Here is a 21977-nt window from a genome sequence, read left to right as displayed (position 1 = left end):
AGCTCCATTTCAACGAATAGAAAAAGCTCTAGAAAAGAAAAAACTCACAAATACAGAGGGGAAAATTGAATCGAGCACAACAGATCTACGAATATGCAAATTAAAAAGCGTTGGGGGTATTATCAATCAGTCGACGGAGACGAGCGGCAGCGCTTCCGTCTTTTTGGATTTTCACGGCATCTCTTATTCGGGAAAAGGTAAAAAGAATGCATGACCGGTCAGCTGCTGTCTGAAAAAAAAAAACCCTTCCATAGGATACAGCGTCTAACGGTTCTTTCCTGACTCTGACCTTCTTATCTGTTGGGGTCTCTCCGTTCAGACTATAATAAAACACCTGAATAGCTTTTACTCTGTTTGTTTGTTTTTTCCCAGGGAAAAAAACCCACATAGGAACGGCATGCCAGTGCCAGGCACACACGCAAACAGAGTAGAAGCAAAGTTTATTCCTTCCCTCCCAAGAGAATGCTAAGCTATTCAAAATTGTGGCTTTGTTTATTGATTGCGCTACTAGGATGCAGCTATCGAACGGTGGTAGATGCCCAAGTCTACTCACTGGGCTCTTGTCCAGGCGTCAACGTCGTATCCAACTTTGATGTCGATAAAGTAAGTTCTATTCGACCCTTTTGAGAGTCGTAATTCATTTGAAATGAAAGCTCCCCAAAGTACGAAGTAAAATACAATTTTTAGTGGCATTAAGAATCAAGGATTTGGCCAGTCAAGCCAGTGCGATGGCGATGGCGGGTTACGTAACACCATCGGCTTGGCATCATATAAACATAAAATGTTGCTCATTTTTACAATGTTCTATAAAACTAGAAATAAGCATTTCCCTATATTGCTGCCGTAAAATAGGAAAAGACGGTGCTGTTGCTTTCAAGCGACGCAGTCCAACTTATTTATCATCATCATACAATTTTAAAGATTAGATTATTTAACACCGGCGTCAGCAATCAAATTAGATGAGAGTAAAACGGCTTCTTAATAAGAGAGAAACCCACAGTAAAATACATGTTCATCTAATTTGTGGCAATGGTTCTTTTACATTTTCTTTAACTTGATGCCAAACTCGACTTTATTCCTTTGGACCTGCGGTCAACCCAAAGTACACGGGCAAGTGGTACGAAAACCGCAGTTACTTTGCCATCTTTCAGATTGGCCTAGATTGCATAACGGCCGAATATACCAAGAGCGATACGGGAGTAACAGTAAAAAACGAAGGAACCAAAAAAATGTAAGTTATTTTGTACGTTACATAACAGTGTTACGTAATAATGCAATTTTTTCTGAAAAAATGCTGCAGTCTTCGAACTAAATCAATCGTAACTGGAACAGCTCGTCAACTAGAAGCTCCAAATGGCAAACTCGGAGTAACATTTGCTAGCATTCCTTGTAAGATTAAATGTTTTCAGTCTCAGAAATTTCTTTTTGAGATTGTAATCCAATAACGTCTTCTCAAACAGTTGCTCCGGCTGACGCACCTTACTGGGTTTTGGGCACCGACTACACTTCCTATGCCGTAGTATGGAGCTGTACCAACAGAGCATTTTTCAACTCACGTAAGCAAAGAAAGACTAGGTTTAAGGCCATCCCCTTAGGCAATATTTCAACATATCCCTTTTATTTCTTCGCAGAAATTGCGTGGATTCTGACCCGTGATCAGTTCCCTTCAACGGACACAATCAACACGGCGCTAGCCGTTTTGGCAGCGAATGGCATCAGCCAGAATCCACTGAAGACAACGACTCAAAATAATTGCTGATAAACCATAGCAAATTTCGTTCCCAACTTCAACAATCAAAACTTAGCGCCTTGGTTTTCTAATTTATTCGTTTCTTATTTAAACATGACTTATTTAGGTATAGTGCATAATCTTAAAAAATTCGATTTGCTTTTGTAAAAATAAAATAAAATAAAGTCGAAATCAGTTACTACACATAATTTGTGTACCATCTCTTCACAAACATCAGCCGGTCGTATAATCTATAAGTACAGCTAGATTATTTGACAAGAAGGATGCTTGGATAAACCGCATTGGCTATTACCCAAGAAAAGCTTTTCATGCGAAAGAGACAGTACTTTTAACACAGCCCAACGAGTAAACTGTTTGAGTGAAATCCAAACCCAAGGGATACGCATTTGAAAACTTAATATGCTAACTAAACTTGGCATAGGCAGTTTGCAGCATAAAGAACCAAGTTGGATGACTTCTTGTTAGCCGAGTTTTTTGTTAGACATCCACTCTCGCGGAACCCTGCTCTAAGTAAATATTTCATATATTGGATAGAAAGCCACGAAGTACGCTACGTATTGTTGTTTAAAGTTTGTTTTTAAACAGGCACAATACGTCTCGTTCTTGCGGTCCTACTGAACTGCAATCAATCAATCATCACACAGTAGTGTCTATTAATGACTCGAACAAAGAAGACTAAAAGGTCAGTCGTACGAGAACACAGAAGATGCAAATTCAGAACACAGTATCCCTTTTGCTTCTTGAGAGTCTAGGCTATTCAAAATGTTGTTCGTTTTCCATATTAGTTTCGCTAAAAGCTTTAAACAACGCTTGACATATCCTTGGGCTGCGAGCGCGCTGGATCCCTGTCCAAACATTAGCATCTTCTCCTACTTCAAATTTAAATTTAATATCGGCGCAATAAGAGACGATTAAATAACTGCATCTCGTCAGCATCGCATTGACAAATAAAAATCATGTCCATTAGTCCTCGTTAAGTTACATTGTCGAGTAAAATCCGGAAAATGATATTCTGTTAAAAGAGACCCTTGTTTCACGATCTATTTTGGGATGATCAAATTTGTCGTTGAAAAGAAATCATGTGGCTTCAATTATGAGCAATTTCGCTCTCGTTAAACATTTGTAAACTTTTGATATAATGCACTGGTACATGACGCAGACGTCACAGCGATAACAATGTTTGCCTAATGGTAAGGAGGATATCGTACTAGTTGCTAACAGCATTTTTCCCGAGTTAGTGAGTGCACTGACGCAGTAGGGCGGAAGTAACCAGTTTCTCCAGCAGGGAGAAACATATACAAATCTTTTGATTCTTTTACCGCATAAATCGACCTTTGCGCTGTTTTATTATAACTGAAGGGTGGTTGGAGGGCGAGGCATTAGAAATGCATACGACAATATGTCTCTTTTGGATGTGTTGACGTAAAATATTGAGTATATACATTCGCTAGCACAGAAAAAACAGTAGGTGGACCACGAATGCGTTGTTTTACGGTTGTTTACGACACATTTTTTTTCTCTCCCATCTCTGTGTGTACAAAACATCTGAATAATTTCGTTACACGAATGTAAACGAACAAGGGTTTCAAGTGCAGTTGCATAAGGGACTAGTGGATAAGCAAATGTTCGATCCTCATTTAAACACAATGTACGTAATTCTATCCAAAATGCGTATTTATTTATATAGATTACAGTAGAAAGTTTTGAAAAATGGTACACGCTAAGGTGTTTGCACTTAGTCCCTCCCCCCGATCACGAACGCATAGATACATTTAATCGATAGTGTGATCACTGATCACTAAGATGTCGTACGCAGCAAAAAAATGCTAACAATATCAATAGCAAATTTAAGCAACATAGGCAACAAAAAGAAAAAGAAAAATCGTATTCCATTCTGGTTGCAGAAAACAAGATTTTGGACCATACATCTTCGCTTAACGGCTGTTCGACTCACTCCACTGCGTACCTCATTTTCACTTTTCACCACAAAATCGGTTTGGGAGAGCTATACACTATGAGGTCAATTTTTATCTTCCTATTGAAACACTCTTGGAAATGCTGCATAATCAACATTTCTTTGACGAACGGGAGGTATAACGGATGTATTGAGAAAAAAACTGGTCTGGATAGATGTACTAATAAAAAAAATAAGGCAAAAGGATCAGTCTGGTAGTTACAGTGACTACGCTGAGTTCTATCCGTCTTACTCTCCTGAGAATGCTAAGCTATTCAAAATGTTGGTTCACTTTGTTAGTGGTGGCGGGGTGCTTTAGAACAATAGTACATGCCCAAGTGATCGCGCTAAGTTCTTGTCCAAATGTCAGTGTCGTCTCCGACTTTGAAGTCGATCAAGTAAGTTCCGACCCAAGTTTCGCTTAAAACTTAGTTATAGGCTCCACACTTACTTGAACACTTGTAATGGGGCAAGATGGCCAGTGTAAGTGGGATAGTTATACTGCACAAAGGCGTCTACTGATGCTGATAGGTTAGGGTTTACTCTAGACGGAGTGTTACCGCCCCTTCCGGGAAACGTGACTGGACGGACTTGATCTCTTGAACCCATATACTGAAACAATGTAAAAGTACTTTCACGAGAATCAATTATTTTCTGATTAAGTCGTCCATCAACAGAACTTAATTTAAACCACAGTTAAATTGTTCATTCATTATGAATAAATCAAAGGAAAAAAAAAAGTGGCAGCGATTTTCGCCAGACAACGACTAAATAAAAAACTCTAATTTGATTTAAATTTATGTGGACGTCAAACTCATCATAGTATTTGGGGAAATGGTACGGGAACCGCAACTACTTTGCAATATTCCAATCGGGGCTGGATTGTGTTACAGCTGAATACACACTGAATGGAACCGAAATCGTTGTGAAAAACGAAGGAATACAACAAGTGTAAACATTTAAAAAATAATGATAATCATTGGCTGAAGTATAAGTCAACCAATAAATTTCACTCGATTTCAGTACTAGAAGGAGAAGAACTGCGAACGGAAAAGCTCGTCTGATTGAACCCGGCAAACTCAGCGTTTCATTTACCGGCAGACTTTGTAGGTGGTTTCTGGCAGATTTACAAAATTGAAATCAGCCATACCTAACAGTCAATTCTCGCCAAAAAATCTAAATTTGTTCTTTTTTTTATTTTCATGAAGCTGAAACGGACATTCCAAATTATTTTGTACTGGCCACCGACTATACAACCTACGCTGTTGTGTGGAATTGTTTTGATCTCGGACCGATCAGCTCACGTAACAATTTGCCATCTAAATCTAAATGGCTTGCATTAAAAACGATCAAACATTTCTACACTTTTCAGGCATATTGTGGGTACTGACTCGAGAACAACACCCATCAATATCGACAATCGATAAAGCGTACGCTGCACTTAAGCGGAATGGCATCGATGGCAGTAGTTTGAGGTTAACGAATCAAGATAATTGCACAAGACGTTAGCTGGGAGCAAGGAAGCTATCCATCTTAGTAGGACAAAGCTGAGCAAATTCTTTGGGTAACTTAATTACAAAAACCAAAAAAACTCTGCGGGACACGCTGATAAATGATAACAAAGGAACACGAACCTACAGCGACCTAAAGAGCCCCCCAACTTGATAATTCCATATTTAAAAGTTTCGGGAGGAACACAATGCTCTATTATTATACAGCGAAAAATAAACAACACATAAAAATTGTTTACTGCATAAAGAGCAATTTACTCCTTCAACTACAATGTTTTAAATTGTAGAACGCTTGCGAGGAAGTACCCGCTTTGCAACTAGAGTCTCGAAGGATGCATGGACTTACAAACTATGTCACTTAATTAACTTTGTTTGCAGCTTGTTAGGCTAGGAAACGATGACGGGGTTGTTGGGGTCAAATGTGGGGGTACGCGCAAAGACAGAAATTAATGTGCACGCTGAGTTTGACACAGACCACCTATGGTTGCTTAACGGTTGTTCGACTTTGAATTGAATTTTCTGTTTTCTTTTAATCCGGTCTACGAAAACCTGAATACCTACTGTATTAGTTTTTTGTTGTTTTTACGATGTTACCAAAATCAAAGTATTGTAGAATGTAGACGTACATAAGAAAATGATTTTCAAGGGCCAGTCTATTGGACTCACGGGACTAGTAGAGAAGCCCAGTTTCTATCTCTTTCTCAATCTCAGCAATGTTTATCTGTTCGAAATGGTGGTTTTGTTTCTTGACGGCGTTACTAGAATGTCATCGGACAGTGGTACATGCCCAAGTGTTTGCATTAGGCTCCTGCCCGAACCTCAACGTCGTTTCAGAATTTAAAATGGATCAGGTATTATTTCATTGACAAGAAATGTTCTCCACCAAGCTCCCCACAAGTACAATCGCAGATCGTCTACCTTATAACCCTTGTCACTTCCCTTTAAATTTTCAATTCAAACCTTCATTCTTTGGCACAGTAATTAAAAAAATTTAGTCATTTCTTTTCTGAACGCCCCAAATTTCCAAGTACTTAGGTAAATGGTACAGCAACCGCAGCTATTTTTCTTTATTCATGTCTGGTCTGGAATGTGTGACCGCCGAATATGTGAGGAACGGGCCAAAAGTAACCGTGAAAAATATCGGAATAAAAAGAATGTAAAACATTGCATACTCCTGAATCAAGTACCGAATAATCAATACTGTGTTTTCTTTGCAACTATCAGCACTAGAATGAGATCAACTACAACTGGGACAGTTCGTCATGTCGAACCTCCGAACGGAAAGCTTAACGTGGTATTTTCCGGTGATCGTAAGTACTGATGGATGCAGAATTTCATAATGAATATGCAATGAATTGTCCTATTAAGCTGCCCAGGGAAGCGCTAATTATTGGATACTTGGCACCGACTACACTTCTTACTCTGTTGTGTGGAGCTGCATGCATTTCGGAATTGAACCAATCAATACAAGTAAAAAAAACTAATTAATTCCGCCCCATAGAAAAAGTTAAAAAAGAAAACGTCAACATCTAAACTCATTACAGGAATTGCGTGGGTGTTGACACGCGAACAACATCCAACGAACGCCACCATCGAGGCTGCGTTAGATGTGCTCAAGAAAAATGGAATCGATCAGAGCAAACTGAGGTTGACGAATCAACACAATTGCTGACAGCGGAGCTACAAGACGCAATTGGGAAACTCTTCATGGGATTAAGGATATCGGAAAATTGGGAATCAGTCAAAAATTAGAGCTTGGGCGATAAAGGCTCATCGGTTTCGTGACCAATAAAAAATTGTGCAACTTTAAGTTTTCTGTTCACGGTTTCTTGTTTAGACGTAGAGTACGTATAAAAGTGAAAATGATTTAAATGTGAAATACGATATTATCGCATTCTTCGTCCATTTTTAGAAAAAAGTGTATCATGCATTACACATTAATTTTTGTAACCATATCTGTCTTGTGACTGACGGACTGTACCATTGTTATGGAAGATGTTACTGATTAACGGTAGTTTGACACCATTTTCCGCTCCTTGCCGCCCTGGAAACATAACGGTAAAATGACCATCACTCGGGGACCAGTCGCACGTGAACACTGACGAAACCCAGTTCTATGTTATTCATTAAACAATGCCGTCAAACTGTTTCAAACTTTTGTTTAATTTATTATTTGTTTTTGCATTCTTTAATAAAATGATACACACCCAAGTGATTAAGTTGGGTTCTTGCCCATTCCCAACTATCATGTCAGGCTTCGATCTAGATAAAGTAAGTTCGATTGACCATTTCCCAGCAATAGCTATAACTTTTGTTTGTGAATCTTACACTAGAGAAAAAAAAAAAAAAATCAAACAAAAAACTTTCGAGCTGGCTATAACGTAGTTACATTTCAAAATGCAATTTTTTCAAAAATCACTACTGTCGTTAATCGCTATGGTTACGGAGACAAGAGAATTGTTTCTGGCAATTGCAAAAACAAAACAAAAAATTACATATTGATCGATATTAATTTTTTGAATATCAATTGACGATAACTAGATTATAGCTTGCGGTAACGTACATTTTAGTCAGCCTCTTGTTCTAACAATTTGAAGTCTAATTCAGAATTTTTAATTTTGTGAATCTTGCCAACAAATCAAAGTTTTCCGGATTATGGTATAACAACCGAAACTACTATTCTGTTGCCCAAGCTGGCATGGATTGTGTAACGACTGAATACAACAATACAGGAAATGTACTGACCATAAAAATTCAAGGGAAAAAATCCGGGTAAATTTGAATTCATTCATTTCAAATAGAAGAGAATAATTTTTTTTGTCGATAAATTTCAGTTCTACAAAAACTCTCATCGGAAAAGGTCTCAAAATATCGGACGGTACACTCACAGTGTCATTTTTCGAAAATGCTTGTAAGTTGCAACCATTGGTTTTCAAAATTGAGATGTTATTTTCTCTACAACGAATATTTTTATTTTTTATCAAGGGATGGCTGGTGCTGAAAATTATTTGTATGTATACAACATTAATTTTCTTGCTTCAATGGTTTTCAAATAGTAAATTATTTTTATAAATTTACTATTTAAAGGGTTTTGAACACTGACTACACTTCTTACGCTGTTATCTATAGCTGTTGGCCCTTCGCATTCGGCACTACAAGTATGTTATTATGACGCTGTCAACAAAATGTCTCAGAAATAAATTATTAAACTACTACTCTACTCAGGTTTAGCATGGCTGCTAACTCGCGATCAAATCCCATCAAACAACATAATCGATACAGCATTAGCTGTATTTACAGCGAACAATATCGACCAGACAAAACTGAAAATAGTTAAACAAGAAAACTGCTGATGGCAGCAAAATTCTGCAAAACAAACCTAGTGAACTTTACTCGACAAATTAAGGAGATCAGAAAAAAAATGTCGCTTTCTGTTTTCCTTCTTTTGACTCATCAGCTTTTTTAAAAAAACATTTCGCAAGTTTAAGGTCTGTTTTTCTGTAGCCGATTTTTCTTTTAAAATAAAAAATTTTCGCACAATCTTTGTCCGATTACGAATAAAGCGCTCTCGGCATTGAAAATAGAAATATTACTTTGGACGTGAATTTTTTATTTAACGGTTGTTTGGCTCACTTTTCAAAACCTGCTCTTATAACACTGTTATACAAAGCATTGGAATATATTAACATTACTTTTAACAACTACGGCAAACGAACACGATTACAAAGCCAGTCGCACTAGAGCAGCGACAAAACCCGGTTCTATTTCCCTCATTCTAAAAAATGTCTTCTAGCTTTGGTACAAAGTGTTTGATATTTCTGTTAGTTGCAGTGGGATGCTACCATTCCGCAAATGCCCAAGTGTTTGCCTTGGCTCAATGTCCAAACGTCCAAGTTGTCTCGCCCTTCGATGCCGACAAGGTGAAAGCTATATGTTAACCACTTCATCCATAAAAATGTTAAATTCCAAGTTGTCATACGAATTGAACTACAAAATCTACGTAGTACAATAAAAGAATTACGCATCACACTCTTTTAAAGAGTAGATGGATAGAACTTTTAAACGACCTTTCTGTTTTTCTTTTCCAATGTCAAAGTACTTGGGCACATGGTACAACAACCGAAACTACTTTGCCATCTTCCAAGCTGGACTGGATTGCATAACAGCCAATTACGCAAAAAATTCAGACAATATCACTGTTACAAACACAGGATTCAATATTATGTAAAGTGGAATTAGTTATTTGATGAAAGAAAATGTTGAAAGTTTGAAACAAATAACCGAGTTTTCTTTTTTTTTCCAACACAATTTCAGCACAAGAACTAAACAAATAGCGCTCGGATCAGCTCGTGTCGTAGAGCCCGGTAAACTAAATGTTTATTTTCCCGGAAGTCCCTGTAAGTAACTGCAATAAATTACTACTGCATTTTCAAGAATCCCAAATTATTAACTTTTATTTCCTTGAAGCTTCACAGGCCCCAAATTATTTGTACGCAAACTTACTTTATTACGAAGATAAAATGAACCAAAGCTTTTAAATAAGAAGGTATTGTTTTTAGGATACTTGATACCGACTACGACAGTTACGCTGTTGTCTGGAGTTGCTCAAATCTTGGGCCCGTCAGCTTACGTAAGAGAAATTTTGACTTTAAGGCTATCTCGAATGGTACGCACATTTAAAACATTTACAAAACAGGCTTTGCATGGATCCTAACTCGTGCTCAAGTCCCCCCCACTGCTACAGTCAACAAGGCGCTAGCTGTATTTCAGGGCTATGCCATCAACGTAAACAAATTGAAAGTGACCAATCAAAACAATTGTCCCACCTGACGATCCAATTTGGAAAATTGGTGACAAGAAAATAGAGAAACACTGGGATCTTTCAAAATTTACCAGATTCATATTTATCAATAATTTAACCACAAATCATTTTTACTTTTCATTACTTGCTTTTGTATCAATAAACCTTGAATGCTTTAAATGCCTAGCAAAATTTCAATACAATTGATAAGCAGTAGGGTAGAAGTAAATGGTAACTACTGCGATGAAATGAATACGGGATATGATTTCAAAATGAACCAAAAACTTCCGTTGGCAGTTTGAAGTCCATAAAGAATAAGTTTGAAACCGAACTTTTGTAAGCGCATCAACTGCCTGCCTGCCACCGACTTTTTCAAAAGCCCAGCCAGATTTTAAATAAAAAATAAAGAGAAATAAAAAAAAATAGCACATAGTAGCTGCTACCAAGTTACCTTTCATACTTTCAGAATAGGGATGAAAGGTATCTTGTTCATTTTCCCTGTCGTCGCCCGTCCATTTAACTAAAAATAAGACTAGAACTTCTGCATCGCAGAGTCAAGTCATTGAATGATGAAAGGGCGCTGTTCCTTAAATTTCCCGATTTGTTTTTAACCTTTAGGACCACTCCACAATCAACTGAAACCTTACGGTCGAGCAATTGTAGCGTTGTTTAACACAGGTAACGATAAACGCGGGCAAAAGTATTTGGAAAATCCCGTTGTGAAACCGCAAAAAAAAACTAAGGTAACAATCGCATAAGAACCGAAGAAAAATCGTTCGGATTTCGCAAACGGACGTCTGTTCTAAATCATTTTCAAGACTTTTGGACGCTAGGGAGTCCAACTCGACGCAAAGGCCCAGACAAAAAAGAAGTTTTCTTGAATGATTCCTACCTTTGATTTGATGTGGTCCTTTTCATCTGTCCTATGATCTTGTTCATGCCGTTTCTTCTACGTAGGACAGGGAGTAATCACATCCTGGAAGGCCAGAAATCAGTCATCCAATATTGCGAAGCCTCGTCGTTGCTGGGAAACCGCAGCTCCAATTTCTAAATAAAATAAAAATAATCGAATTCAGTATCGATCTTAGTCTCAAGAGGAAGTACAGCTATTTGGAGATACAAAATCACGTTTAAAAAAAATCAGTGAATTCAATTTATTGTTTTGCGTAGACACTAACCATGTCGACAACATCCCACGACTATTGGCTAGCTTACGTAGTAGATGGAGAGAGGATAACAGGAGCGAACATAACTAGCGATGGATAACAGGAGCATTAGTCTTCATTTACCGTCTCAGCAGTCACTGCTCAAATCTAGAAAAAAAAGTTAAGTTATTTCATGTGATTCATATCTTTTGTTCAACTTAGATGTATTATTTTTCAAATCTAGTAGAGTTCCATGTGAAACAGGAAATCATTGTTTTGTTATAAATGACTGGAGACATATTTGGGTCAGCAACGGAACCAAAATATTTGATCTACAAATTGACGGTTAAGAGGAATTATGAGGCCTTAGCATTTCTTCTGGCGTCTACCTAGAACTAACAACCAAACTACCTTCATATCCCAATTTGGACTACATTTGCTTACGCATTTGGACTGGAGGGGGGGGGGGGAAGGGGGAGGGGACATTCCCTACTAAACCAAAACGAGTGAATATGCAAAACATGTAGACTCGCGGCAGTGTGAGACTTTCGGGTCCATCCTAAAAACAAAAAACCGGTATGTGCCTTGCCCCTTGTATGTTGATAATTTAACGGTTGTTTTGTTTGCCTAACCTATCTTACCAAAAGCTCTACCTTGAGATGACCAACTTTTGAAGAAAAACATATAATACACTGCGTCGAGATGAGGAGCATGTAGCTAATCTAACATAGCTTTCTGTTATATCAAAAAAAGAACGGACGATTCGGCGACCAGTCTACGGCGTAACTAAGTCCAGTGCGGTGACTCCCACTGACAGCAGTGTAAAGCGGTGTAAAGTTAAAAATATTTATTACTGTTAACATTAAAGATTAAAGTAAGATTAAATGTCGAACTATATTCAAGTTTCAATTTGGCTTTTGATTGCCGCTGGATGCTATCAAAAACTGGTACGAGCGCAGCTGTTCCAACGCGGTAACTGCCCAGAAGTAAAAGCTTTTCCTGATTTCAACCTCAATGAAGTAAGTTCTTCAATGAAAGGCATGAAAGGCACCAGCAAAAAATTATTTATGGTTCTCTTGTTTTCTTTGCTTCTCTTTATTTTCTAACTTTTACGGTTACGGTTACCAAAGTACGTAGGAAAATGGTACGAAAATCGCAAAACAATTTCCAACTTTCAAAATAGAATAGCACAGCGTTGTGTGAACGTTCAATTCAACGAAACGGATGGAAAAATCATCGTCAAAAACAGCGGAATACAAAGATTGTAAGTTTGACTAAAAGATCTGAACCGTCATTACTAGGAACCTCACATCATACGGCAAGGCACACACGACTTGAATGAATAACGTTCGCATTTCTCGTTACAGTACGAGGAGAAACATCGTGCTCTCTGGACATGCACGTCATCCAGACACCACGAAGGGCGAATTTGTCGTAAATTTTCTTGGAAACGGTAATTTCCGATTCATGGAAAATTAGAAAGTTAATCTCTTTATTATAAATGGCCTGTTTACCTTTGGAAATTGCCAGCTTCGTATGCGGACGAAAAATTCGTGATTTTGGGAACTGACTACAAAACATATTCTGTTCTTTGGAGCTGTGTCGATGTAGGACCTACACATTTATGTAAACAGATAATTACTTTATCCTAGAAGATAATTATAACATACAGACAATGTTCTTACAATTTAGATAACCTGTGGGTTCATACTCGTGATCCAAATCCATCGAGCGAGACAATTGAAATGGCATTGGATGTCGTGAAGCGGAATGCTCTGGATGAAACTAAATTGAGGATGACAAACCGGAGAAATTGTTAATTAACCTTTATGAATTTGGCAGCAATAAGCATGGACCGGTCAATCAAGACAAGACGCAATTATTATAAATTCAACGCCAATTATTATTGATAATTAAATTATTTCATGGTTAAATTTTGTTACTAGACGGATATTATCCAGCTGCATATTAAAACAATAATACGTTTTTAACAACATTTACATACATGAAACATTCTACTTAAACGAATTTGACCATTATTAACAAACACAGAAACACATCTACTATCACTACAAATCTATCGATTATTAGACACTATCGATTCCCGTTGTATCCAGACCCTTAAGCACTGTATAAATATGGCTAGCTAGCTACTAGCCAGACCATAAGCATTTGGGCTACATCCGCTACATCAACAAAATAACCTTCTCTTACTCAATATGTCTGACGTGACTATTCAACAAGCATGCACGCAATTTCCCATGGAAAGGGACTACATAACAAAAAAATGATGTTTGAACCGTTGTACACTACCCAAGTGAACCTAACAACAACAAACCTCCAGTTAAAGGAATACTATTATGTAAGTCTAGGCTGATGGTTTAGGGAAAAAAAATTAATACTCGTCAAAGGAGACAAACCTTGTTTGAAAGTGTCTAATAGTTTCAGCATATGCTAGTGTCATTGAGTCCCAAAAAATGAATATGCAATATTATTAATTACCACAAGCATTCACTTCAATTCTGAAAGTTGATGTATCAAAATTAAAACTACTTTTTGAATATCAATTTTAACTAATTGAATTTTAAATTGAATAGCTAAGTTTTCCACTGGGAAAGAAATTTAACACTCAGAATTTAACGAATATCAAATTTAACAGAAATACCTAAGTAGAGCCATGCTTGTGTTGCAGATAAACTTAATCTAGCTCAGCTAAGGTAATTCTGATGCTATGGCTTAATCGAAATAGACTTAATCACTGCAGACATTCATTTACTAACAAAGAAGCTTAAAGCATGCTCAAAGTAATGGAGTAATGCCAATACACAGAAATCAACTTTTACTTATAAACATCTTTTAAAAGTTATTGGAAAGTCATGACGAATTCGGAATTCCTCGATTGATTTCTCTGTTTGGTGTGACCACATTTACTTAAAGTAACTTATTCTCATGGCAAGGAGCCAAGGACTATTTAGAGATAGAAAACAAGCATTTCATGGAATCGAGATCAGGTTTTTAGCAGCTAGTTTACTGTTAATGGTACTTACTTTTAAACAATTCTTCGGGGAGTTATTTTAAAAACGTGTTCACCGTATGACTTCACAATTCACATATCTATCAGGCATGGCATGGTCACGGCTACGCGCCAAAATGACTACGTCAGTACGTCACTCGTCACATTGTAGTCTGCTGTCCGTCAGATGGTGTTCTTAGCGAAAAATTGAGGGAAAATTCGAATTCAGTCTTCTTTTAGTCGATCTGGATTGGTATTTGACGTTGTTATTTGACGTTGTATTTAAGTAAGAGGATTCTTCAAACATATATGCACACAATTTTAATTTAAGTCTTGCGTAAATATCATACGAAGCATTGGAATAGTACAATAGATTTTGTCTTATTTTAAAGAGATCCACGTATACGAATTCAAACAGACAAACTGTTTCCGAAGTGAGTACTTTGATATACCATTACAACTTACAAGACTCAATCCATCAGCGTTGGGAACTGGGCATGCTTGATTGATGTGAACTGCAGTGCTCTGATTGCGCCTTTTCATCCTACATTAGTAGGATAGCCATCTTGTTTTCGTTCGTACTCTAAAGTTCTGCACCAGTTGCCGTTCACTCCTCGTTGACCGCTGGAAAAAGGTCCAATCGAGTCATTGCTCACCGATTCGTTTCTCCATGACGAAAAGTTTTGATTGATAGGGAAGGCCGATGAGATACAACACGAGTTTCGTAACGACCAAATTTGAACTCGCTGTCATATCTTCCGTCTGAAGGACGTTTAGAATTCTGTTAAAAATGGAAAATAAATTGAAAAAACTAATTTTTGGAAGAAAGACTATGAGAGTACCTGACAGGCAGGCGAGTTCGGGTATTCGGTAATCAAATGTTGGTAGCGACGGCGGCTGCACAATCGAAAGGCATATCCCGGACGGACGCGGCCGGCACGACCCCGACGTTGTTCTAAATTGTCCTGAGCTGCCCAAACAGTAGCGTAGTTGTGCATATTTGTTGTGTGACGTAAAAAGCTTGACATTTGCGAGACACGAATCGATGACAAAGACATCATCATCGGTTATGGAAGATTCCGCGATGTTCGTCGCCAAAATGACCTTGATCATTTTGCGCTCGGGAGCAGGCTAAAAAACACGTCACTGATTTTCTCGTGGCAACATGGAGTCCAACGGTAGGAGTAGATAATCGCTAGCATATCAACTTTGTTGCAAAAGTTGAAGCAATGCGAAAATAGTGATCCATCCGGGTAAGAAAATAAGCACTGCGCCAAGAACTTTCATTTGATTGATGTGAGTAAGTAATTCTTCCACCAACTCTAAACATATATCTTTCTCATCGAGAAGAGCCATAGCTAAAGGAGTATTTCCCCATCACCTACAGACTTGATTGTTAATTTTTAGATAAAGAAAAACGAAATTACAAACCGATTACCTTCAAATTCATGTTCTCTTCGCCATCAACATCTTTGCGTATAAATGTTTTCTTTGTATATTGTCTTGGTCGAAATCGAAGCATCTCCAACACAATCCTTCAAGTAATAATTTCACGGGGTGAACTCTGCCAGGAATATCGACTACTGGGCAATTGCCAAAGTAGCGACTGAAAAGCGAAGTATCAATAGTTGCTGACATCAAAATGATGCGAAGTTCAGGGTGCAGGGTCACCAAATCACGCAGCATAATGAGTAGGAAATCAGAATTTGTATTGCGTTCGTGAACCTCATCAACAATAATCTAAATAGTTTAAATAATCCATTATTTCCGGCCATTAATTAATTAAAGTATAAATAATTTCATCCTAATTTAACTTAATAACTTGTGGTATCAAGCTAACCAGAATTGTTTTGCCAGAACCCGTATTACCACGAATACGACAACGGAATTACAGTAAACAGCATCCATAACAGCATTCTGGAAGGCATAAATAGGTAAAGATTTGCGCTCCTCTAGTGCCTTTAGAAAACTGCGATCTGATTGTAAAATACGCTCTTGTCTCTACCACAAGGTTTGACAAATTGTATCCAATGAAGTCTAAGAGAAAAAAAATTATACTGTACATTCAGAACCAAGATAATTGGAATAATACCGTAGCGAAACGTCCTCGTTCGATTCTACTAGCGGTCCATGTTGGTCAATTGGCAGTAGGAGAAGACCACGGAATGTCACTTGAGTTGACCCACGACAGGAATCAATTTCATTAAGGTGCATGGATTTTGGTGCAAGTCACCCATCCTACAGAGTTTGCGGCTCTGATAAATCCTGTTTCTAAAATGTATCATAAATTAATCGTGAGCTTTGTTTTCAAAAGTAAAGATTAATATTATCTAGGATAATTATAAATATAGCTGGAACAACAAAAAAGATCTAGTTCGTAAATAGTTGCGCCATTCACAAACACTATTTCTGGCACACCAAAGTATAAAGCATTGTAAAACTCATACTATATCTTGTCCTTATCAAGTGGGAGGCCAATACCCAATGAACGTATGGTGAGAGTATTGCTGCTGAAACCATTATAAATCAACGTACCCGGCAATATGTCCGCGGTACAATTTTTGGAAAGCCCTCCTTACTTTACAGGAGGGCCAAAATATCTCAGGAAAATTCCAATATAAACAATACATACCAGTACTACTTTAATAGGTAATAGACGATCTTCCAGAACAGTGCGATTTAACTCCATCTCTAATTCACCGCGAACAATGACGGGGAAAGGTCTGGTGTCTAGATTTTTTTTTTTTTTTTTTTTCTAACACTAACTCGAGACCCAGCCGGTTCGACAAATTCCGTTTGGAATAATTGTTTTGACGATCGAAAGGGCGCAAGCTTTAGAAGCCAGCACTTTTGTACAAGCTCGTTAGCGAGCATGTATTTCTAGAATATCTAAACATTATTACGTATTAGAATAAGACAAATGATTTCAATTTACCTCTGCACGAAAGACAAAATGCTGTTCGTCGAAAAAACTCCTGTAAAAATATTCATGTGATTTTGTTTAGGTTAATTCAAATACACCCAATTTCACGTATCAAAAATTTTACTTTTCATCAGATCAGGCCCATAAGATTGGTACACATAATCTGTTTTGATTCTATGTTCTGCTAAAAATGGATGTAGTTTAGCTTTATTGTTTTCAACAGAGTACCCTCCAGGATTGAAGGAAGCTAAACTTGTGGTGGGAATTTCCATTTGTTCTCTGAATGTCTTGCGCTGATGATTGTGTTACCTTTATCATGCAATCTTTGAAATTGTGACAATCCAAAACTATTTCATGTATATCTTATACCTGAACATCCATGTGGTCCCATTTGCGGATCCCCATTTGCTTTATTATGGTAAGTGTGTTCATGATTCCTTGGTAAACCAAATGTGCCAAGCTGTTGCCAGCATTGGCTTGGGCATTGCGTTTTAACTTGATCTTCCAGTTGCAACATAACTGAATCCTTTAAAAAGCAAAGCAATGTAACAAAACACACAACAACCAAACACTTGATAGTGCTCACCTCTCACACACAACTTACAGTAGTAGTATCCACTCTGATCTCCTGATGACACAGCAAGAAATAAAATCATTAGACCGCCACTGTTTTTTTCTAAAATCGTAATTATAGGATTACCCATTGAATTAACGTCGTAAACTGGTGGAATTCTAAAACTTTTCATCAGGAAAGCGTACAAAACATGTTTAATGTCTCGTTCTCCTTTGTTCTCTGTGTTCTCACAATTACATGTGTATATCCGAAAATCGCTACAAGTTTGAATCAATCTTCAAAACGCAATAAATAACTAGAGAGTAATAATGATTCCTTTGATAATGAATTCTCCCTTTACCGAAAACTACAACTGTCACAACTTGTATAGAAAAAAACACAATGTTTTGATTTTTCACTTGAGTAGTCTGCAAGGAAGTCTGGTGTTTAGGGCTAAACAGTACTTTATGCCCTAGGTGCAAGTGCGATCGCACGCCATCTAACGGCAGGATCGTTTATTAAAATAAAAAATTGCCGTTTGGCAGTTCAAAAATTCAAAACAGCCAAAAAAATAAAATAAGAAAAATAAAACTACCCACCAAACGTTGATTAAAACTGGAACACTGGAAAACATTTATTAGAACTTTTTCAAATGTTATGTTAATTTGAATTCACACAAGACTTAAACTAATAGGATTTCCACCTGTAAAGTGAAAAATGAAAATCCATACTTGAAGAGACAGTGAAAATGGAATCTGATTTCGTCTCCGAAAAAATTCAAAATTGCCAGAATGATTAAGTGTATTTCCGCCACCTTTGAATAATTGGCTGTATAATGCCAAAAGGATACAAATGAAGTAAATATAATAATAATGCCTGGTAATAACCGTCGCACGTCCGCGTGATACGTGTGATATCATTCTCAATTTCTCAGTTGTGCAGACCATGCGCTTCCAGCATGTGATCGTCATACCTACGAAAGAAAGAAGGGAAAAGAGAGAAACACGAAGCAAATGAAAAGCATTAGCGGAGCTTAATTGACATTGATATATCATTGATTGGGGATACTTTTGAGCACACTCAGCGGCCATATCCCTGTGACAGGTTTCCGTGTAGGCCAGACGGTAGAGAACGAGGAAGACGAGCAGATGCAGAACGGAAAAGTAGATGACACCGGCAGTGCGAGCTACACGGCTTGATAGGATCATTTGTCCCTGTAAATCGTCAATAGAGAATTACACAAGAAAATAGAAAAAAAAAGGAAAAAAACGGGAGGTCTGAGATGAGGAGGAGGGTAGAGAGAGAAAGGACGGGAGTCAATTTCTCGTTATTTGTCGAACGTCTGGGAATTCGAGGCTCGCTGTATATTTCACGTACCATCGAGTAAGTGATGCGCTCGAACGGACCCAGTTGAGCCAATTTACGTTGACGCTCCCTGCGAGAGAACGAAGCAAAGGGATCCAGACGATCCTCGTATTGGCGTTCATAAAGTTCCTCTGTCTCGGAGCTTATGGCTGCAGCGGGATTCTTGGTAGCGCGCTAGAAGAAGAAAACTTGCGTGAAAACAAATCATGTGTCGTCAGAGAAATCAATCAAACATTCTGGAAAAACACATACCTGGCCGGAATAGCTTTGAAGGAAGCGAACTTTCTCGTAAAGGGCCACGTTATCGGTGCGGAGACGTTCCACTTCGCTGTGAAGTAACGCCATCTGCTGCTGTTGTTCCAAATTTTGCGCCTCGAGCTCTTGGTTACGTTGCCTTTTGGTTTTTTAAATTAAACAAGCGTTATGGCAATTAAAATGGTTAGTTATAAGTATTTAGAGGCTGAAATGAACCTGAATCTTTCACGTTGGGCTTGTAAAATTGGAAGCAGAGTGACGGCCGTTTCCGAGTCTCCGCCAACGGGCGACATTCCGGACGAGGAGCTTCTCCCCATCATGTTGACATCTTTAACGGCTTCTGCCACCCAGTCGTTGGCATTCGCTTGTCCCTGGAATAATTCAAAACAGCGCATATGAATATTGAAGTGGCATATACTACTAATATCCATTTCCTCGCGTGTGGCCCTTTTCCGCAACGTTATCATTCGTCAACTCGATTTATTAGCCTCAGTTAACCGAGCGCCGTGACACTAATGAAATCTTTCCGAGTGTTTCATTTCTTTTTACGATTCCTCATTAGAAGCGCGTCGGGAGGGGCTGCGCTCGCTCCGGATCCGATCCAAACCCTCGTCTCATCATCTCGCCAGTTTTGAGAAAAAAATAAAAAAGGGAACGAATTGAAACGACGTGAATCCGAATTTCTAACGCCCGACACTGATATTTTTCCACTGGTATACATAGTAGTACTATAAAATGACCAATCAAGCTTGCCTTCTGCCCACCCGCGCCCGGCCCAGCAAGCTAGACAGGATGTCCTGTGTGCTCTCGTTCAATTGACGCGGCCATTGCAATCAATCTACTGTGCGTGTGTGTATATTCGTTTTTTTTTTTGTCAAGTTTTTGTGTTGAATAGACGAGGCGAGTTGGACTAGAGAAAGCTATGAGGTCGGTCGGTCGGTCATCAGAGCGCAAGAGGATTTCATATGTGTCGTATCACAAGCTTCAATAAACGTTGAAATCCACTGGCTGGCGTTGAAATTTGCACCCCCATGTCGGATGATTATCGTCCAAATGCAATTACATGCCACCACCACCAGTTTCTCGTCTCGTCTCTCTCTCTTGCCCGGGCACTTGCCATACATATACATCCGCGCGCTATATCCGTGATTAAGAACATTCGTTCCAAGTGGCCATGCGGAGTCGGTAAGTTTCAGTGGTGGGCGGGCGGCCGTGGTGGCGATCAGCGAAGCGGCGACGCAACCAACCAGACACTCACAGCAGCAGCAGCAAGCAGAAGCACACATTCAAGGCGACTTAAAATTTAACATAATTGCATTGGTGTCTAGGGCCAGCAGTGAGCAATAGAAGGGGAGTCCAAGGAGCTTGACTATAGCAGCAGAGTATCTATCTAAGGAAATTGGTGGTGGTAGAGAGCAAAGTGTGATGGGTATGGTGGTTAGGACCCACCAAAAAAAAAAAAAAAACGAGAGAGAGAGAGACTTGAGCGCATTGAGAAAGAAACGGACGAGAGTCCGCTGGTACTGTAGCCCTCCGCCCGGAATGGTTTTCACTGGCGGCGGTAACTCGGTTTGCTCTGGCAGTGCATATACTTTGAAGATAGGTTCAGAACATCCTGATTTATTGACGAGTACCAGGGAGAATGTGTGAGCTCTACGAGTCTAGTCCAGCTCCGCTCTCTCTCTTATATTTCCCTAGCAAAAAAAGCGCTGCCTATCCGCATTAAATATATAGATATAACTTCATAGATTTAAGAGAGAGTGAAACTGGGCTGGGCTGGCTGTACAGTATATATACTGTTTATAGAGAGAGTATATATGTATATCGAAACCCGGCGGTATGTATCCTTTATACAGATGTATGTTCGACGACTCTGGCGAGGGACGAAAAGGAGTAGCTGCTCCGCCACAAAAAGGAAAAGAAGAAGAGGAAAAGAAAAAAAAAATTGGGAGAATGAAAGAAATATAAGTCGGGTAGGGCAAAAAGAATGGAAGAATGAAAAGAAAGAGAGGAACTCCTCGACAGGAAGCTGCCTTTTGAAGTTGGATCGTTTTGCATAAGTAAGGATAACCACATTTAAATAATTGAAACCCGCCTGATTCCCATGAGCAAACACATAGAGGAGCAAACCCTCCCCTCCCGGATGAGGAGGGCATATAAGGAGGCGCGCGCGCTTAGACTTCTTCTTCTTCTTCTTCTCTCTGTATATATCGATGGCGGATATACATGTAACTCCTCATATAGTATATAAATATATATACACATACAATTTATCTATATATACTGTACGTCTATGAAGAGTATGGATATTGATTTTCTTTTTTTCTTTTTCTCTTTTCTTTCCTGTTGCTATTCCTTTCTGTCTATATATTACGATGGTATTCTCTGTTATCTCCAGACCCGTCCACCCAAATAAAAGAAGAAGAAGAAGAAAACGCCGTGATCCGATCGAAATCCAGCTGCTGGAAGAATGTTTCCTGTTTTCTGGCTTTTGCCCTTTGGCTGGGATGTGTGTTTCAAATCCAACCAAATCATTTCCTTTTCTCTCTCTCTCTCTCTCAGTTCCTTTTTTTCCCCTATAAACATATGCAAGAGATGCCGTTGACTTGTTCCCAGTTCTAACCGAAATAACTGCGGCGATCGAGCGACGACGGCGGCATTTTCTTCCGGCAGACGAATAACCCGCCAAATAACCCTCCTCGCCACC

General features: G+C 38.6%; 5 protein-coding genes, 1 long non-coding RNA gene and 1 other non-coding gene across 10 annotated transcripts; 5 read left to right on the top strand and 2 right to left on the bottom strand.

The window, feature by feature from the left end:
- Positions 1-333: 333 nt before the first annotated feature.
- Positions 334-1929, top strand: LOC124209736 (apolipoprotein D-like). Its single transcript, XM_046607889.1, has 5 exons — positions 334-603; positions 1104-1231; positions 1301-1389; positions 1461-1556; positions 1632-1929. The coding sequence occupies exons 1-5, from the start codon at positions 463-465 to the stop codon at positions 1757-1759; spliced, it is 582 nt and encodes a 193-aa protein (XP_046463845.1). The 5' UTR covers positions 334-462; the 3' UTR covers positions 1760-1929.
- Positions 1930-3857: 1928 nt separating this feature from the next.
- LOC124209737 (lazarillo protein-like) lies at positions 3858-8814 on the top strand. Of its 2 annotated transcripts, XR_006881046.1 has the most exons (13): positions 3858-4102; positions 4528-4655; positions 4728-4810; positions 4913-5008; positions 5077-6371; positions 6440-6525; positions 6584-6685; positions 6760-7486; positions 7860-7987; positions 8050-8126; positions 8201-8225; positions 8303-8373; positions 8441-8814. XR_006881046.1 is itself a non-coding variant. In XM_046607890.1 (9 exons), the coding sequence occupies exons 5-9, from the start codon at positions 5929-5931 to the stop codon at positions 6885-6887; spliced, it is 582 nt and encodes a 193-aa protein (XP_046463846.1). In that variant the 5' UTR covers positions 3866-4102; positions 4528-4655; positions 4728-4810; positions 4913-5008; positions 5077-5928; the 3' UTR covers positions 6888-7426. The 2 variants fall into 2 exon arrangements, 1 of the variants encoding a protein (XP_046463846.1); XM_046607890.1 differs by lacking the exons at positions 7860-7987; positions 8050-8126; positions 8201-8225; positions 8303-8373; positions 8441-8814 and having other exon boundaries at positions 3866-4102; positions 5077-6066; positions 6244-6371; positions 6760-7426.
- Positions 8815-8925: 111 nt separating this feature from the next.
- LOC124209739 (apolipoprotein D-like) lies at positions 8926-10196 on the top strand. The gene is made up of 6 exons (XM_046607892.1): positions 8926-9135; positions 9312-9439; positions 9530-9612; positions 9683-9704; positions 9775-9845; positions 9912-10196. The coding sequence occupies exons 1-6, from the start codon at positions 8998-9000 to the stop codon at positions 10043-10045; spliced, it is 576 nt and encodes a 191-aa protein (XP_046463848.1). The 5' UTR covers positions 8926-8997; the 3' UTR covers positions 10046-10196.
- Positions 10197-11857: 1661 nt separating this feature from the next.
- LOC124209738 (apolipoprotein D-like) lies at positions 11858-13161 on the top strand. The gene is made up of 5 exons (XM_046607891.1): positions 11858-12180; positions 12292-12425; positions 12529-12614; positions 12692-12787; positions 12854-13161. Exons 1-5 carry the CDS (start codon positions 12046-12048, stop codon positions 12979-12981), a joined length of 579 nt encoding a protein of 192 aa, XP_046463847.1. The 5' UTR covers positions 11858-12045; the 3' UTR covers positions 12982-13161.
- A 1276-nt stretch (positions 13162-14437) lies between these two features.
- LOC124209740 lies at positions 14438-18114 on the bottom strand. 3 transcript variants are annotated; one of them, XR_006881049.1, is made up of 11 exons: positions 17798-18114; positions 17684-17725; positions 17467-17623; positions 17222-17406; positions 17110-17149; positions 16807-17054; positions 16267-16445; positions 16015-16211; positions 15613-15914; positions 15017-15555; positions 14438-14955 (listed from the first exon to the last, which is right to left on the bottom strand). It is a non-coding gene; the product is annotated as an uncharacterized LOC124209740 (long non-coding RNA). The 3 variants fall into 3 exon arrangements; XR_006881048.1 differs by having other exon boundaries at positions 16267-17054; XR_006881047.1 differs by lacking the exon at positions 16807-17054 and having other exon boundaries at positions 17798-18110.
- Positions 16627-16743, top strand: LOC124210105. The gene has a single exon (XR_006881175.1). It is a non-coding gene; the product is annotated as a U4atac minor spliceosomal RNA (small nuclear RNA).
- Positions 18115-18580: 466 nt separating the features above from the next.
- On the bottom strand, positions 18581-19701 carry LOC124209989 (protein CASP-like). Its single transcript, XM_046608242.1, has 5 exons — positions 19487-19701; positions 19268-19409; positions 19028-19189; positions 18719-18864; positions 18581-18623 (listed from the first exon to the last, which is right to left on the bottom strand). Exons 1-5 carry the CDS (start codon positions 19699-19701, stop codon positions 18581-18583), a joined length of 708 nt encoding a protein of 235 aa, XP_046464198.1.
- Between the last annotated feature and the right edge of the window lie 2276 nt (positions 19702-21977).

Source organism: Daphnia pulex, chromosome 12, assembly GCF_021134715.1.
Source record: "Daphnia pulex isolate KAP4 chromosome 12, ASM2113471v1".
Taxonomy (NCBI): Eukaryota; Metazoa; Arthropoda; class Branchiopoda; order Diplostraca; family Daphniidae; genus Daphnia; species Daphnia pulex.
Note: the sequence above shows the minus strand (reverse complement) of the source record. Positions and strands in the feature narration are given on the sequence as shown.

Excerpts from the sequence above, each read along its gene's own strand:
- LOC124209736 (XM_046607889.1), top strand. The coding sequence starts at position 463 with ATGCTAAGCTATTCAAAATTGTGGCTTTGTTTATTGATTGCGCTACTA. Across the intron at positions 604-1,103 it reads CCAACTTTGATGTCGATAAA|TACACGGGCAAGTGGTACGA; the intron begins GTAAGTTCTATT and ends GTCAACCCAAAG. Across the intron at positions 1,232-1,300 it reads AACGAAGGAACCAAAAAAAT|TCTTCGAACTAAATCAATCG; the intron begins GTAAGTTATTTT and ends AAAATGCTGCAG.
- LOC124209737 (XM_046607890.1), top strand. The coding sequence starts at position 5,929 with ATGTTTATCTGTTCGAAATGGTGGTTTTGTTTCTTGACGGCGTTACTA. Across the intron at positions 6,067-6,243 it reads CAGAATTTAAAATGGATCAG|TACTTAGGTAAATGGTACAG; the intron begins GTATTATTTCAT and ends CAAATTTCCAAG. Across the intron at positions 6,526-6,583 it reads CGTGGTATTTTCCGGTGATC|CTGCCCAGGGAAGCGCTAAT; the intron begins GTAAGTACTGAT and ends TGTCCTATTAAG.
- LOC124209739 (XM_046607892.1), top strand. The coding sequence starts at position 8,998 with ATGTCTTCTAGCTTTGGTACAAAGTGTTTGATATTTCTGTTAGTTGCA. Across the intron at positions 9,613-9,682 it reads TTATTTTCCCGGAAGTCCCT|CTTCACAGGCCCCAAATTAT; the intron begins GTAAGTAACTGC and ends ATTTCCTTGAAG. Across the intron at positions 9,846-9,911 it reads TCTTGGGCCCGTCAGCTTAC|GCTTTGCATGGATCCTAACT; the intron begins GTAAGAGAAATT and ends TTTACAAAACAG.
- LOC124209738 (XM_046607891.1), top strand. The coding sequence starts at position 12,046 with ATGTCGAACTATATTCAAGTTTCAATTTGGCTTTTGATTGCCGCTGGA. Across the intron at positions 12,181-12,291 it reads CTGATTTCAACCTCAATGAA|TACGTAGGAAAATGGTACGA; the intron begins GTAAGTTCTTCA and ends CGGTTACCAAAG. Across the intron at positions 12,615-12,691 it reads CGTAAATTTTCTTGGAAACG|CTTCGTATGCGGACGAAAAA; the intron begins GTAATTTCCGAT and ends GGAAATTGCCAG.
- LOC124209989 (XM_046608242.1), bottom strand. The coding sequence starts at position 19,701 with ATGGATATTAGTAGTATATGCCACTTCAATATTCATATGCGCTGTTTT. Across the intron at positions 18,865-19,027 it reads AGCGCATCACTTACTCGATG|GGACAAATGATCCTATCAAG; the intron begins GTACGTGAAATA and ends GACGATTTACAG. Across the intron at positions 18,624-18,718 it reads GCCGCTGAGTGTGCTCAAAA|GTATGACGATCACATGCTGG; the intron begins GTATCCCCAATC and ends TTTCTTTCGTAG.